This window comes from Staurois parvus, unplaced genomic scaffold (genome assembly GCF_062004578.1).
Source record: "Staurois parvus isolate SC_StPar_1 unplaced genomic scaffold, SC_StPar_1.0 ptg000011l, whole genome shotgun sequence".
Taxonomy (NCBI): Eukaryota; Metazoa; Chordata; class Amphibia; order Anura; family Ranidae; genus Staurois; species Staurois parvus.
In genome coordinates this window covers 19161970-19180383 of record NW_028317807.1, presented here as the reverse complement: position 1 = coordinate 19180383, position 18414 = coordinate 19161970, and the positions used below count along the sequence as shown (strand labels likewise).

Below are 18414 nucleotides of genomic sequence, written 5' to 3'. Positions count from 1 at the left end.
AAAATATCCCATTTCTGGTACAAAAAAGTTGCAATCTATCTTATTAATTTGGCTATTTATAATGCGTATGTCACCTACACCAAATCTACAGAAAGACCCACCACCTTCCTCAAATTTATAGAACAATAGTTATGAGCCTGATCAGAGCAGTAGAAGCAACAGCTGCTGCCATTTGAAGACAGAGCACTCTATGCAGAGCCGAGAGTAGGGGCAGACTGACCATTTGGAAACTTGGGCACTGACAGAGGGCACGGGGTCAGTAGGGGGCCCCAAGAGATGCCCCTGGTACCTTTTTTATAGGCTTTTTTGAGTTTGGGCAAGGACACAGGAGCCCTTTGATCCCCTAATGCCCAGGGGCCCCATGCGCTGTCACTCCGCCCCTTGCCGAGAGTTCCTGTCAGAGTCTGCATCCCTTTTGAGAAGGATTCCTTGCTCAAGGACTGGGAAAGTCGGGACAGCTATATAGGTCTTTGAGGCCAAGAAAGTTGAGATGGCTAGCAGGCCCAAGAGTCTGGAGGGAATCTGGAAGTCTCTAGACAGTGCAAGTTCAAGTGGCTGGAAAACTCTATCCAGAGGCCAGGAGTTGGCTGTGAGTAAAGGCTAAGTGAGCCTGAGAAACCTGTGGTCTGGGGGACCAATGTAAGAAGCAGTGATTCTGCTTAAGAAGAAACAGGTGGTTCTGTAATTTTCTGTTGCTTGTTCTGTTATGTGAACCTAAACTCCTGCATGGGCAGGTTTATGGAATTTGTTTTCTTTTTAATAAAAGTGGGCTGCCTTGCCTTTAAACCATAAGTACAGACTGAGGTGAACTCAAAATGCTCACCACACTGAGTCTAATCACCCCATATCACAACACCAAGAAGATACTTTCATGCTTTTTCTTTTATATGTTATAGTTTATTTATAACTCACCTGTAATTCATTGCAGACATTTTTTATGTAGTCAACATGACTCAATGTCTTTGGAATAATGCTTAGAACTTGATGCCTGAAAAAAGGGTTAATCAAAGATTAGACCTTCTGACACGTGATAGTCTTTGTTTAATCTCATCTCATTAGCTTCATCTACACTTTAAACATACCACATTGCATCACATTTATTTAATACAAATGTTTATTAAGCACTGTTACATGTAGTAATATTACCTTGAAATCATAACACTTTGTTGAAGTGATAAAATCTATACAGATTTTCTGTTTAAAAGTCTAGAGTTAGAAGGTTTGATTTCACAAAACCTTTCATGTAACAAAAATTGAAAATGAGAAAATGAAGCACCATACCACTGCTAAGAGGTCCAGATACAACTTTACTATGATAAATGTCAGACAGATATTTCAAAAGTTATCCAACATGTTTTGGGGTTCCAAGAACACCCCCTTCATCGGGGCTTGATTGACAAAAATGTGAATAAAGTAGAAGTGAACTGAACCTTTAATGTTATGTTTTCCAGTGTGATTACAAGAACCGACCTTGCTAGCAACTGGTTTGGCAGCCCTTCATATTATTGCCCTTAGAGCCCAGTGGACAGAAATAACACCTTTTAATATGTGGAAATATTCCTTCACAGACATTTAATTAAGGGGTAAGTAAATATTAACAATGAATTGATCTTATTTGGTTGCTTTTGGTCTGTTGAATGTACCATTGAAAGCATTTTGTTATATTTATTTAGTAAGTTCAAAAATGCCTGTTGAAATCTTGTGCGTTGATAACTCCCTGTGCTGACTGGTATCAGTTGCATTATCCTCAGCTGTTTTGTTGGACTACAGAACTTCGCCCCTCTATGTTAAGCAGAAGTCCTCATGCACACTGGATGTTTTTACAGCTGCTGTTTTTGGCTTTTGACTTTTTTTATACAGCCAGTAAATTCCCCAACATGTTATTCTGTGTGTCCATGCACACATAGACTGTAATCAATGTTTTTTGGCAGGGATGTTTTTTGGCTGGAAAAAAATCCCAGAACTAGTGGGTTTCTAGAGAAGTTTTTTAGCTGTAAAAACACTCTAATGCTGAAAAACGCAGCAAAACGTGGTAATTCGCCGCAAACCAGCGTTTTTGTACTTTTTTTGACTGAAAAATTATGTTTTTGGTAAAAAAAAACTCTAAAAAAACCTAATAACCGCAAACGCGAAGAAACGCGGCAAAACGCTACCAGCATTATTAAAACGCCCAGTGTGCATGGAGCCTAAGAAAAGAGTAGAGTTCTGTAGATCTGCCTTGTTTCTGTTGTCTTTACAGAAGAGTGAGCGAGTACTATCATCCTAGGACTGGAAACGTATGAATGAAAAGGAAAAAATTCTGAAAAAAAATCTTTTGGCTTTTGTAAAATGTGTAATACTATATGTAAAGTATCAGTACCAGAAAAGCATGTGAGTTGTGATATATGCATTGTGGAGGACTAATTAAAGTGAAACTATGCGCAAAATAAAAAATGACATATAGAATGCAATCTGTCGCTAGCATTAACACAGCAGCTTTTGTTTTTCTGAGTTCTCATGTAACATAGTTTGATTACCCGTTGATCCTGTCAGTGAGCCTATTATTTTTCAACTTCTTAATATTTCAGCAAAAGTGGCAGCACCACTGCCATGGGTGCTTACAATGCTCAGCTTTTATTCATAGGATCAAAACCTGTATGCCAAAAAGAAACTGTTTATGTAACTGCTTAAATGTGTTAGCTGAAATTGGAGATTTGTTAGCCACTTATGCAAACTCTATTTAAATCTACTAGTCCATCTAATTTTACCATCTTGTCCAGTGAGGATGACCTCCTCAATGTAATCACAGACTGCACCAAAAACCCTTACAGGATCTACTAAATTACTGGCGTTGGCTATTAATGCTCTTACTTTTTTGTGTGATATGTGCACAGTTTTAGGAATTGTTGCTATTTTTAATAGGGTTTCATATACATGAATGGTTAAAAGATTGTGCTTTTCTGATGCCTGCTTAAAACCCCCCACATTACATGCCTTACCTAGACAATGCATTGAACCAAATGACTCAATATTGGTAGTTTAACTTTCCATGAAACAATTGCAGAGAGAATTGCCTGAACATCTACGTTGTACCTGATGCTGCAAATGCATTCATTTTTATTGCTCCAGGTCTGGATTGACGAGTGCCAGGGCAACTAGGGGACTTAGGTGTATGCTTCGACCCTAGAAGGTGCCAAGGGACCCATGTGCTACCCTACCATTAAAGTGTTACTAAACCCACAACAGTAAAATCAGTCTGTATATGCAGTAATGCATGCTTGTTATACTTACTGTGGAATTTAAGGGGTTAATCCTCTGCATTGTGTAAAAAGTATGTTTGATCATGTCTTCCCTGATCCTCCCTTTCTTCCACATTCCCCATTTCATCTCCTGATAGAACACAGCCTAGGGGACACGTTGCACATGCTCAGTTTGGTGTGTCTGCTAGAGAGTTTTTTCTTTTCTTGGTAGGTTGCATGTGATCAGCACAGGGCCAATCAGCACTGTCCAGACAGTTATGCAATCTCATAGGGCAGGGAGAGGAGAATGAAAACTCCTCCTACAAGCTTTAACTAGTGCTCAGCTGGACACTGATAGAAGTTACAAGACTGCTCTAACTGATGGTGAGAAAAAGTATTTAGCATTTTATATTTAATAAAATAATTGCATTTCCATGTTCTGTATATTGTGGGAGACCAGATATATTGAATGAAGGGTCATAGGTTTAGTAACACTTTAAGGTCTTCCCCTGCAACTTAAAGTGGTATTAAACCTAAAACCAAAAATATAATATATTGCAGTTTACCAATCATTATATACTGTATGGTGGCTTCATTTGTTTTTTTTTGTTATGTTTTTTTCCCCTCTGCTTTCACCTGGTGATCTGGCCAGTAACATACCTCCTGTATTAGAGTGCCTAATACCTCTGGATGAAGAAGCACAGGCGGAACAGCAAACAGTGGCATTCTCAGTCTGAGGGGAGGGGAGTGTTAGATGTATACAAAAGACGTGCAACAATAAGTACATAGGAACTCTGCACACAACAACCAATGACATCCAAGACGTACCTATAGGATACTGTAGACTGGAAGGAACAATGAACTATCAATACCCTAAAAAAAACTGGTTAAAAGTCCATGTGCCGTGTATAACACTGTCAATCAAATGGCTAAAATACTATTCTTCAACAAAACTGAGGTGTTTCTGAAGACTGGGAGATCTCCAATTGCAGTCATAAACAAATATAAAGGGCTCAGCTAAGTGTAGTAGTAATGTGCTTTATTAAAAGTGGAAAGATTAAAAAGGCCACTCACAAACGCAAAGCAATGTGATGCATATCTGATCACAAGTGCTGCTCCATAGCACTGGAGATGGGGACGGCAAGTGGACACGGCAGGATATTCTAACACATTTAAATACACTAACACATGGAAGCCAAACTTCAGCTATTTTCTAAGCAGTTACAGCAACAGTTTTTTCCTTTTGGGATAAAAGTTTTGCATAAATAAATTAAACTGATTATCGAAAGCCATCGTAAAAGGGTTTGTAAATGATCCATCTGTAGGAAAGCTTGTTCTTTTGAAAAAATGTCTTACTGGTTGGATCACCAAATGTAATTAGGAAAGAGAAAGCTTCAAAAAGGAAACTAATGCAGCCATCACATCTAAGAATTGGTAAGCTGCAATATATGAAAGTTTGCTTTTGCGTTTAATACTGATTTAACCCTTCCTGGCAATGCCATGCAGTTCTTCTTTTGCACTGTTTCTTCAACTCAATCAATCATAAGTTTGGGGGATCACACTGTGCACACTGAAAATCCTATCACTATAAAGAAGAATGAACAGCACTACTAGGAAGGGGAAGGCTACACAATGGCAATAGAAGAGTGGGATTGGGGTTCCAGGTTATTTCACATGAGAGGGTGCAGTAATTATAAGCATGCGATGTCACAGCAATCTCAAACATCTGCCACACTATGCTTACACTATAATCACACAGCCAATGCAGGCTTATCTCAATATCTCTATTTATTAACAGAAAACAACTATACCCTTCATATCCCCCTCCCCCCATGTACTTTGCTTGCTGACTTCAAAATTAAACTCTTATTTAGCACATGAATAGTAAGTAAAGATAACACAATAACATAACTTTCCTAGTGCAATATTAACCATTAACACTTTATTTGTTATCATTGGATAGTACACTCAAGCTATAATTTGTGCACGCGTAAAGTCTGTATGTGTTGTAATTTTATTGATTTACAACAGAACTTTACCCATAACAACATGATAAAACATAATATTCATTAGCAAGGAACATACATTCCACATTAATAATTATGCTACCGAGATTAGTGAGTACTGTAAATTGCTTCCAGCATTGTCCCTGTTTCTCCTTGCTGGAGGCTGCCATTTTGCTGAAGCCCTGAACCTCTGATAAGCAGTAAATCTTTAGGCTGTCAGCAGATCAGCCTCTACATTTTTGGCAAGGTGCCAAAAAATAGAGAGCAACTAAGCAAGTGCACAGCAGGTTGGGACAATGTATTTCTGGATTGTAAACAGTGCAGTATAGGTAGTTATTTTTAATGTTTTACATAGCTATACCTGTCAGGGCTCCGGGGTGTGACCAGAGGTATGTGACTGACGCAGGGAAACGCAGGCTTCAGATAAGTTATAAACAATATAATTTATTAAAGACTAACAATACAAACATAAACGCAGTGCAATACTAAAACATAACACAGTGCAAACGAACCAAACCAAACCACCCACAGATAACAGTACATACAATGCAAGCGTCGTCAGGCAGGCCGGGTCAATAACAATCGGGCAGGTAGGAACAGGAGGAGCAGGCAGAGAGTAGTCAGGTCACGAGCCGGGTACAGCAACTAACAGGCAGGTAGGTACAGGGAGTCAGGCAGAGAATGGTCAGGGTCACAAGCCAGGGACGAAACAGGAGAAGTCAGCAGAGGTCCGGATCAGGCATGGTCAGCAACGAATCAGTCAGACAGGAACAGGAACAGGAATGCAGGTAACAAGATACAGGGCCCAGGAAAAACACACACCAAGACAGAGAATGCAGGTCTGGCCATCCCTTAAATACACCTGCATGATCAGCTTCAGGTGTTTGGCTGGCTGCAGGGTTGAGTCTCTGATTGCCGGGAGCACCCGCTGGCCAGCCCTGGTACTGCAGCCCACAAGGCAGGTGAGTCCCACCATTACTGGCAAGTCCATTCCTGACAATACCTGCAAAAGGAGCCAGCCTGAAGTGATCTAGCAAGACTTAGTTTTCTGAGTAAAATTCTGCTCTAAGATTGAAATATAGAAAATGCCACAATAAGCTTACTGTTCAAAAAAAATGACATGAATGAGATACAAATAAGGCAGAATAATGACAATGAAGATGGTTGATCTAGAAAATCAGGATATGTTGTGTTATTTAATGCTGTGACCATATACCCCCAAAAAATAGGGGGGACCCATATACCATTAAAGGTTTCTTTAAATGTTGCTCTTGTGCACAAGGTTCCTGATTTAAAGGAGGAAATTCTTTTAATTTACCTGGTATGTCCACTTTCAAACTATAACAATTTATTTCATGTGACATGATTGGTGTTGTATATCTGATGTGGCACTTTCTATGTTGGCAAGATGAAACTCAGTTAATATAGGCAGGTAGGTTGAGAGGAGATTTTACTAAATCTATTTTGAAATGTGAAACTCCATGGGCGTAGCATCAGGGGTCTCAGTGGCGACCCCGCTCATGCTTAAGGGGGGCCAATGCTGCCTTCCTGTCACTATGACGGGCAAAGTAGAATTCAGAGCAAAACGGAGGCACTGAGCTTTTGGCTCCATTTTCAAGTCCTGAGCCAGAGTGTAGCGGAGGAAGAATGGGGTGAGGCCAGCTCTGCTGGACAGGAAAGTGTCAGTGCTGACAACCAGGTGGGGATGGATTCCGAGCTGTCACTGGGCTGAGCAAGGGAAGAGGAGGAGAACACTGTTCAGGAGCTGGTAGTACTGTCATTGGGTAGGTAAAAAGATACCGGTCGGATATGTGCAGAGAACAGACACACAACACCCCACCCCTCCCCACAACTCCTGCTGACACTCACACAAAAATTCTCACAAAATCCTGTGACATCTACTGAGGGGCCCCCGAGGGACTGTGGGCTCTAGAGGCTGGAGATTTTACTTTGAAAGTTTAAGCAGGATGAGCATAGGGGGAGCTGGATGGGGAATCTGTCATTGTCAGCATGGGGGGGATAATGTGACATTACCAGGATGGGGAGGGGGGATCAGTAATTCCCTGGGGGGCCATGAGTCGTTACTAGGATGAGGGCACCTGAAGGTGGGGGCCATCTGTCATTACCTGGTGGGGGAGCGGGTATCTGTCATTACCTGGTGGGGGGAGGGGGGTCATCTGTCATTACCTGGTGGGGGGAGGGGGTCATCTGTCATTACCTGGTGGGGGGAGGGGGGTCATCTGTCATTACCTGGTTGGGTAGGGAGGGTCATCTGTCATTACCTGGTGGGGGACATTACCAGGAGGGGAAGTCATCTGTCTTTACAGGAGGAGGGGGTCATCTATGATTAGCTGAAGTGGGGGGCTCTTGAAGGAGGGGTCACCTGTCAATACTAAGAGGAGGCAGGGGGGCTTGTGTCATTATGAGGAAGGGGGGTGTTAGTTTTCCCTAATATCCTGCACCTCCATATCACTGCAGCTTGGCCATGAGAAAATAACTGGGTGCTGTTTAATATTGTTTAAAGGAAAGGTATTTAAAAAAACAAAAAAGGTGTGTTATATGCAGTGGCACACTCTCTGATCATCCCCCCGCCCAGCCCGGTACAGGACCCCCCTCCCACCCCTGCTCAGCTCTGCACATGCACACAAGGTGGGGGCAGGCAGGCCACATTGTGAGCTGCTGGGTGAAAGCGGTGGGCTTGTATGTGAATTTGGAAGTCAGAGGGCCTGCTAAGTTTCCTCTTTTACATACAAACCTACCCCTTTCACCTGACAGCTCAGAGTGTGCCCTGCCTGCCCCCACCTTGTGTGCAGAAGAGAGAGACACCCACCATATAGCTATTGTATCTTGGTGCACGGTGGAAGCATCTTGGCACACAGTTGAAGGTGGAGGGGGGGGGGCATATATCCAATAATTAAAATAAAAATACCATACTAAATGCAATCTTAATATCTCTATTATCTTTCCAAAACACACCACAACCACCATGTACTTTGCTTTCTTACTTCAAAATTAAACTCTTATTTAGCACACAATTAACAAGCATATTAACAAGCATAATTACAGATTTAACCATTTCTACAACCATTAGAACACATTATTATGTAGGTATTTTGCACAACATTAAAAAATACCAGGGTATTCAATCTTTTGGCTTTGAACTGACTATATGCATGGATATGTGTTTCGAAATATGACCACAACTACCATGATGGTTGTATGGTTCTCTGAATCGTGCAGCAGTGCAATATATATTTAATTTGGATATGAGAAGGGAAAGGGAATGTGATAAGGTTCTTTTTGCAACAGTAGTATTTACATTGTTTGAATGTATTTTCTGTTAAGTTATCTTTCCTTGGATTCCTAAACTGCCAAATTGCCAAGGACCTTGCTTGGATTTAAACAGGACCTAAAGTCATGCAGATCCAATTGTGATTCAAGCAATTTATATAATCCTTATGCCAAAATGTAAGTTTCCTACCATATACTAATCCTTCTTTTGCATTACAACAGAAATAATCCACCACAACTCTTCACACAATTGCAAACCATCTGGTACCTTATTGTTGTTACTACATAAAATAAGACAATGCCAACACCCTTCCAAATTTATATTTTCCCACTTTCTGCACTAACATATTCAAAATGTTAAGCAAAGTAGCTGTACCTCGCATCATAATTTATGCAATTCCTTTCAGGCATCCTGAAACTGATAAAGGTCCTTTCCTTACCACTATACGTGTTTAGAAAAATGGCAGAGACACACAGAGTATTCAAACATTCAACACATCTTTTTAAAATCATTAATAGTGCCAAATTACATTATAACATCTGCCAAATTCTCTCAGCTTACCCATTATACTGGACTTTTACAGCAAACACTTTAAGTGCTATTGTGCAAAGAAAGATGGTGAAGTAAGATAGAATTTTCATCCTTTTACGCAGGTTTTCTGTGCTTCTTAACTCTTGTATCTAAATGAATTCTGTTAAGGGGATCTAGCATGTCATAGTTATTAAGATAACGCTATCTATGCCCAGCCCATGAATTGCATTCATAAATAGTTCACTAATGGATTCCAGTGCAACATTTTGTATTTAACACAGATAACTGACAAGAATATCTACAAATCAAGTAACATTTTTATTGACACCCAACAGGTATTTTCTTGAGCCAGCAGTTATAACAAAGGATACTTTGCATGGGTGAGAGGGATAGTGCTTAGATTTTCTATATCGCTCTGCTGATTACCCATTTGAAAAGTTAGTAAAACCACAGTACTGTGTACCTTTTGTAGAAAAAGATACAGAAAATACAAATCAGGTCTAGCAAGAGTAGCTGATTATGCCTCTTTGTCAAACAACTTCTCTTGGATGTTTCCAACTAAAAATTATTTCAGTATTTTGATCTCATGTCTGGTTATAGAGAGTGTTTGGATATACAGTTGCAAGAAAAAGTATGTGAACCCCTTGCGATTACATGGAGTTTTCCATGAATTGGGCATAAAATGTGCTCTGAACGTCATCTAAGTCACAACAATAGAAGAACACAGTCTGCTGAACATAATACTACACAAACATTAGATGTTGCCATGGTTTAATTGCACATAACATGTAAACATTCACAGTGCAGGAAGGAAAAAGTATGTGAACCTTTGGACTTAATAACTGGTTGACCCTCCTTTAGCAGCAATAACCTCAACCAAACGTTTCCTGTAGTTGCAGATCAGACCTGCACAACGATCTGGAGTCATTTTGGACCACTCCTCTTCACAAAACTGTTTCAGTGTAGCAATATTCTTGGGATGTCTGGTGTGAATCGCTCTCTTAAGGTCATGCCACAGCATTTCAATCGGGTTGAGGTCAGGACTCTGACTGGGCCACTCCAGAAGGCGTATTCTGTGCTGTTGCAGCCATTGTTTTGTTGAATTATTTGTATGCTTTGGGTCATTGTCCTGTTGCATCACCCATCCTCTGCGGAGCTTCAGTTGGCGGACAGATGGTCGTACGTTTTCCTGCAAAATGTCTTGATAAACTCTGGAATTCATTTTCCCATCAATGACAACAATCCGTCCAGGCCCTGAGGCAGCAAAGCAGCCCCAAACCATGATGCTCCCTCCGCCATGTTTTACAGTGGGGATGAGGTTTGGATGTTGGTGTGCTGTGCCTTTTTTTCTCCACACATAGTGTTGTGTGTTCTTCCCAAACAACTCAATCTTGGTTTCATCTGTCCACAGTATATTTTGCCAGTAGTGCTGTGGAACATCCAGGTGCTCTTTTGCAAACTTCAAACGTGCTGAAATATTCTTTTTGGACAGCAATGGCTTCCTCCGTGGTGTCCTCCCATGTACTCCATTCTTGTTTAATGTTTTCCTTATTGTAGATGTGTCAACAAAAATGTTAGCATGTGCCAGAGATTTCTGTAGGTCTTTAGCTGACACTCTGGGATTCTTCTTTACCTCATGCAGCATTCTGCGCTGTGCTCTTGCAGTCATTTTTACAGGACGACCATGCCTTGGGAGAGTAGCAACAGTGCTAAACTTTCTCCATTTGTAGACAGTCTGTCTTACCATGGACACATGAACATCAAGGCTTTTGGAGATACTTTTGTAACCCTTTCCAGCTTCTTGCAAGTCAACAATTCTTGATCGTAGGTCTTCTGAGAGCTCTTTTCTGCGAGGCATGGTTCACATCAGACAGTGCTTCTTGAAACCAGTAAACCCAAAACAGGTGTGTGTTTTTTAAAGGCAGGACAGCTGTCAGCAACACATCCAATATCATCACACTGATTGGAGTCAAGGTTGGCTCACTCCTGGCTCCAATTAGCTCTTGGAGAAGTCATTAAGCTAGGGCCTCACATACTTTTTCCTCCCTGCACTGTGAATGTTTACATGTTATGTGCAATTAAACCATGGTAACATCTAATGTTTGTGTAGTATTATGTTCAGCAGACTGTGTTCTTCTATTGTTGTGACTTAGATGATGTTCAGAGCACATTTTATGCCCAATTCATGCAAAACTCCATGTAATCCCAAGGGGTTCACATACTTTTTCTTGCAACTGTACATGTACATTCTTATGCCTCACAATGGCCCATCTTCAACCCCAATATTCAAATGTTCTACGAACATTTTTGTTTAGACAGGTGTGTGTTGACAATCCTGACACTGGTTTATTTTGGGGAGACAATAGTGATTAGAAGAGTTATTTTATTCAGGGGTGTTGAGTGCTACATTATATAGACAAGGCCCTCTAACTATTATCTTTAGGCTTGTGTTAACGGGCTTTGGGCTTGTTTTGTTACACAGTCTGGCTGAAAAAAGACAAAAGTCCATCCAGTTCAACCTAGCTATAATCCTACACCCACAGTTGATCCAGAGGAAGGCAGAAAAAACCCAGCAAAGCATGATCCAGTTTGATCCTGCAGGGAAAAAAAATTCCTTCCTGATCCCCCGAGAGGCAATCCGATATTCCCTGGATCAACAACTTTACCTATAAATGTTAGTATCCAGTTATATTCTGTGTATCCAAGAAAGAATCCAGGCCTTTTTTAAAGCAATCCAATGAGCTGGCTAGAACCAACTCTTGAGGGAGTCTATTCCACATTTTCACAGCTCTCACTGTGAAGAAACCTTTCAGTGTATGGAGATTAAATCTCTTTTCCTCCAGACGTAAAGAGCGCCTCCTTGTCCTATGTGATGACCTCAGGGTGAATAGCTCTACACCAATTTCACTATATGAACCACTGATGTATTTATACATGTTGATCATTTCCCCCCTTAATCTCCTCTTCTCAAGAGAGAATAAATTCAGTTCCTCTAATCTTTCCTCATAGCTGAGCTCCTCCATGCCTCTTATCAGTTTGTTTGCCCTTCTCTGTACTCTCTCCAGTTCCCCAATGTTCTTTTTGTGAACTTGTGCAGCATGAGCTGGCTTACATTTTTCAGATAAAATCTGAGCATACAGTGACTGAGTAAGTATACCAGCTATACCAGTGAGAATCTTGAACTTTGCTATAGTGCTCTGCAGCTGAGTGAGCAGAAGAATGGTTTTCACATAAACCAGGTTGACCAAGCTCATTCTTTTTTTGCAGTCCTTAGTGCAAAAAATGGTTTAAATTATTTTAATGAGATCCTTCGAAAATTATATACAAAAACATTATGAAGCAATAAACTTTTGTATATTATGCAGACAAGACACTGGATCTTGCAAACATTCATATAAAAATATACTGTATATCCTCCTCTTTCTCTTTTCTTAAAAAGTGTCAACTCCTCATACAAAAAAATATATAAAACACATATAGTGCATTATCTTTTTAAATGAAGTAAATAAAATATATATTACACTCATATAAAAAGTGCTAATATTGTGCCAATTCTCCACCATGTGACATCAATCAATATCTGTAATTCCTACTCTTACCCTCCAATCCACAGTCCTCACTTTATAAAAGGGGGATTATTCTTGTAAATCACTTAATTCTTCTTCTTCTTCATTCCTTCATAATGAAATACTCCCCAAGAAAAGATATCATATAGTGTAGTATTTTCAATTCAACGGAAAACAATAGTGCCAATGTGCCCGAACTCCTGCAATCTCTGTGATCACCAACCAGTGCTCAATCCAACTTGGTGACGCACCACCTCACGGTTCATGCACCTTACAAGATCCTCCTAGGTCTGAAGCAAAGAATCTCAAAGAAAACTACGACGCCTCAAAGATCTCCTCTACTGCCGATGTGCCACTCCCATGTTGGCCATATGCAGTCAAACCAAACATAGGCAGACCATAGTGTAGCAAATAAAACAAACTGGTTTATTCATTAAAAAAGCGCTTACAGTTTGTATAAAAATGCCAGCATACAACACCATCATTGGACCTCTACAAAGATGGCTGCTACTGGACCAGTTTGCATCTAAAGTTACTTCCTGATGAGTTTCCTCATTACGACTTGTCAAAGGATGTACATGTCAGATATGCGGCTGGCTCTTATATAGTGAACTTCCTCCCACAGTGGGACAATAATCCGCCATATTACAAAAGGAATTACTACAAAACTATATTGTATCTGGTACTTATTCTTTTTAACTATATACCAAACTCTTATAAATAAAACACAATCCTAAACATCCCATATAAACAAAATCCCCATGGATAAATATACTGCATAAGTGTATGAAATGCCAGAACATAGAGCATTGTGCCATATGCCCTCTAGTGGTAAATCGATAAACATCCCAATATATATTCATAAACACACAAGTCCCACATATATAAATATATACATAAAACAGCACCCTCCCATTCTATAAGCTAAAAATACCACCTATACGGATGAACACCATCTTAAACATACCATATGAACAAATTATCCTGGATACTAGGATGAATATGTATAAAATGCTTAATCTAATAAATGCCCTAGTGGTGAATAAGCCTTGTTAAAATTCGTGGGACAGATATGGTTGGAAGATTTTGTAGTACGAATATCCTATGTGACTCTGAAAAGGGACCATTTAGTGTATGCCGAATTTGGACACTGGGTTCTTATTTATCACCAAGTCCAATTTCACTCCTTAATCATGTAGCTACTTCATTAAGTGTTTCTATCTTCGAGTCTCACTATGAAAGAGGAGTTTTAACTTCAGAAAAAAACCATAAAGCTTTATATTTAAATACACCATTGACTGCTATGGACTTTAGATATATTATATTTGCCCTGCAACTCAACTTTATTACTTGATATTCCTTATCATCAAAATAGTCAATATAACATAGTTACCTTTTTGTTGATAGTACTAAGATAGAACAAAAAGGGGACATACACTATTATAAATTAGATGTGTTAGATTGTAAGATATTAGTGTGCACTGTGGATGAAAGCAAAATGCAGTTGAAGGTGATTTTGCATCAGAATGAGTCCTCTACTTGCCTTGTTGCACCTTCAGGCATGTACACTGCACTTATCATTTACATATGTCGAAGCACTCCCTGTGGCCTTAAGACACTGAAAATGTGATACTATTGTCCTTGGGTGCAGTGAATCCATTCATTTATTTACTTTCTCAGTGTATTCAATGAGTTGTGTGCACTTTTTCAGCTCATTGACAACAGACATGTATTTACTAAAATATTTTTTATCAATGGAACTTTTTTATTAATGGCCAGGAATGTAAACACAACTGTTTAATATATGGTGGCTCATCACTATGTTGTCATTTAACAGTGAGTACAATGAATGGGTATGTAGATAAATGGTAGAACACATTAATTCAAGTACAAATACAAATTAAAACTATTTTATGCCTTTTTACCTTTTCTCATGTATTTTCAGATTGGCAACTTGAAATAGTTTGGGTAAAGGGAGATCATCCAATTTCTCTCATGTTTCTTGAGCACAGGACCTTCCCAACTAGCTATGGATTATCTTCTAAACCAAATTCCTAGAGTTATTTTATGCCTGTACCTACTCAGATCATCCGGTGGTATGGGACCATGTCGTGTTTGTCCTCCACCATTGACATGCTTAAGAGAAAAAGCAACCACACAAATCTTTCGTAAGTTCTTCGACATAACTGACAGTGAAATACATTAGGGGGAAAGTATTTGAAAAGCAACACTTAAACTGCAAAAATATGAATTAACCCTAAAATGTGTTAGTTATATTCCTGCAGCTAAATGTTCAAAGATAGTGTAGCAAAATCAAAAGAGGGGCAGCATAAGTGTGCTTCTTGGAGTCTGTTTTCTTTCATTTCCTCTCTTTTCATTTCCTGGGTCTCCAATAAGATTCAAGCTTCCAAGCCAGATAGAAATGTTATTGGTGGCTGTTAGAAGCTTCCTAGTGCTGACATATTTTACATCAGGCTTGGTGTGAGAATTAATCCACAATGAGTGTTCCGGCATCAGAAGTAGGTGTATTCAAAGCTCACCAGATTACCGAAAAAAGGGAATTGGGTTTCAGTAGTACAGCAATGTTTGGGCATAAAACACAAGTACTAAGTAGGTGAGCTGTGCTCCTTGTATGTTTCTAAACCACCTCAAGTCCAGACACTTTCACCCCCTTCCAGTCTGGGCTTTTTTTATAGCTTTCAGCAATATCATGACAAATAGTCATGCAACACTTTACCCAAATGAAATTGTTATTTTTTTTTAGACAGATAGAGCTCTCTTTTGGTGGTGTTTAATGAGCACTGGGTTTTTGCACTTTTTTCTATATAAGTGAAAAAGGACTAAACATTAAAAAAAAAAGTGTTTTTCTTTGTTTCTGTTTTGCAAGTAAATACTCTTTCTTCATAAATGTAGTCCCAAGTATATTCTCTGTAAAAGCTTGCAGCACCACTCAAATCCAGAGACCTAGGAATAACACTGCTGGTATACAGATAATGGGAGCCGGCAACCTGTCATTGATTCAGAACAATGAGGTAAGAGATACAGACGGCGCATCATTTGCCCCAATGTGTTGGCTTCAGCTGCCTCTCCAGCCACGCCATCTGATGCGTTTTGCCTTGCCCACCGGGGCTTGGTTACCGAGGTTTTCTGTGACCAAGCCCCAGGTGGTCAGAGTGAAATAAATAAGATAGGCAAGAGTACATCAGGATTGATCAATATATAATCCTGCCCACGGGGGGCTTGGTCACAGAGGTTCCCTGTGACCAAGCCCCAAGCAATCATTTTAGCTGTGTTTGAAATCCATTTGTAATGCTATTGTTCACTATTGTGAATGCTGTGATTGGCCACAGCTATCATTTTGTACAGGGCCAGTCACAGCAGCCCTGCACCAATCACAGAGATCACAGTAGCAAGCAATGCCATCATGAAAGAAAGCTAATGTTTACTACGGACAAGTGATCGCTGTGAATGGTCACAATGATCACATGGTACCAGAGCCAGTTACAGTGGCCTAGTACCCCAACTGGTGATCCACTGTGTCTGGTGGGTACAGTAGTCACAGATGGTACTGCGGAGCACCACAAAGCACAGGGACTGATCAGTGCTTATGTGATCAATTTTCACTGCTTGCCTGTATTGGGTAGTTTGTTTAGCCACCATACCCCCTTCCCAATTACAGTCTGCTTCTAGTGCATGCCACCTCCCAATTACAGCTTGCTCTTGAACATGTCCCCTGCTCAACCAAGGCCTGCATTTTGACTCAGACTAAACAGACTATGGAATAAAGACCCACTTGTGTTTATTTACTAAAGTGGGAGAGTGCAAAATCATGAGCACTTCTGCAGTGAAACCAATCAGCTTCCAGGTTGTTTATTTTTCCCATAAAGAGTTTTATTGAAAAGTAACGCAGTACAAAGAAAATTGTGTCAAATAAACCAAGAAAAGTGCAAGTGCAAAAGATCCAAATAAAGTATCTGAGATATGTACACAACAGTATAACATATACAGGTTTGACTCATAGACTCAGGACTTTCGTTTTAAAACATCCAGTATTCACGTTAACATGACAAGATATGGACCCCTATAACCGGGCCATTAGAAAATAGAATAAATTGTTGTAAGGGAGCCCCTCCACAGTAATTATATCTCTGAAGCAAAGTGAAGATACCTCTACAACTTTATGGGGCCGGCCATGTACCTGCCAATGTGGCTGTGTGAAAAAGAAAAAGGATTGAGGAAAAAAGAATGGGGGGAGGGAAAACAAGGGGAGAGGAGAAGGAAAGAGAAAAAAAATGAGGGAAAGGGGACAAGGTGGGGGGATAGTGAGGGAAGGAAGGGGGAGAAGAGGGAAAGATAAAGGGTAAGGGGGGGGGATTAGGGAGAAAGAAGAAGAGAAAAAAGAAGGGGGAGAGAGAGAATCAGGAAGAGAATAGGAATAGGGAATGAAAAGGTGATGTTGAATGGGGAGAGGAAGGGATATGCCCTCACACAGCACTCCTCCTGGTGGAACAGGATAGAGAAGACTCACTGCCATTGACTGGTCTGCAAGCAGGTGTGTAGAATAGGGCTGTGTATTCACCCTGTGGAGCGAAGTCATTCAGTATATTCAGGCTGAGTTTGATAATGGAGCCAATACGTCCATATTTTGTGAAAATGCATGATCCTCCCTTGAGATACATGTATCAGTTCCTCTATGTCCTTGATTTTGTGAATGCACTGGAACCACTCAACCACTGTGGGAGCATGGTCTATATGCCAATGGACAGGGATGCACAATCTGGCAGCATTTATCATGTGCATTGCCAATGACTTGAAGTATAAATGTTTCGATAACCCGGAGTTGGAGTAAGAAGAACTGTGCAGGTGTATACTCCAGGGGGATTCCAGCAACAGCCATGGTGATACGGTGAACGTACATTCAAAAATTTGTTACAGCTGGGCACTGCCACCAGATATGCAGTAATGTTTCAGGTGCTGACTTACACTACCAACATTGTTCAGTTACTGTCGGGCAGAACTTGTGGGCCACAGTCGGGGTGCGGTACCATCTAGTTAGCAGCTTATAGCCATTTACCTTTGTGCATATTAAGGCATACCTCCTCCCAGTCTTCCTCATTGAGGGTAACATCCAAGTCTTGTTCTCCTTTGGAAGGTGAAGTAGCACCCGAGCATGTCACAGTGGGAAAGGGAGTCGAGTAAATGGAGATCATGTGAGTCTGAGGTTGCTCCGAAGAACAGGCAATTTCAAAGGCTGTTCTTGTTTGGGCAAATGTGGCACAAGTTAAAGAAGCGTTAAGAAAATGTCTAACCTGAAAGTAGACCCAGAAAGGTATTTGTTCAGTAGGGTCTTACATAGAGAGGGCCATGTGGTCCCTGAATCACCCTCTATCAAAAAAGTGGAGGCCCTCAGTGTTCTCTTGGGCCAATTGCCCAAGAGAAAGTTAACAGAGGCACCAGGAGGAAAGTCCAGGTTGAACTACAAAGGTGTAAGATGTCCAGAGATCGATGAGATTGAGTAGAGTTTGCAGGCCTGCCGAAAAGTTTGGAGAGTCAATCTCAGAAGTGGGTGGCCTTTTAGTGCATGGTGTGCTTGAGCAGAGAGTATCCAAGGTAGAGCGTGAAGGGGCGTCCCGGAAAACAATTGTTCCTCTTGGACTCAAGCCTTAACTCGGTCATGAACAGACCAATCAACCACCCTATCCAGATGACAGGCCCAGTGGTATTTTTTAACATCTGGTAGGCCTATTGCACCTCTATGCTTAGGCATGGCCAAAAAGGCATGATTGATTCTGTGAGGCTTC

General features: G+C 40.5%; 1 protein-coding gene across 1 annotated transcript in view; it reads right to left on the bottom strand.

Moving 5' to 3' along the window:
* Positions 1-9187, bottom strand: part of LOC149473821 (carboxypeptidase O-like) — a 57986-nt gene extending 48799 nt beyond the window's left edge. The window contains exons 1-2 of the mRNA XM_089671528.1: positions 9078-9187; positions 913-988 (exon numbers count right to left, since the gene is read on the bottom strand). Coding sequence (XP_089527654.1) covers positions 913-988; positions 9078-9157 — 156 coding nt within the window. The 5' untranslated portion in view covers positions 9158-9187. The remainder of the gene's footprint in view (positions 1-912; positions 989-9077) is intronic.
* Between the last annotated feature and the right edge of the window lie 9227 nt (positions 9188-18414).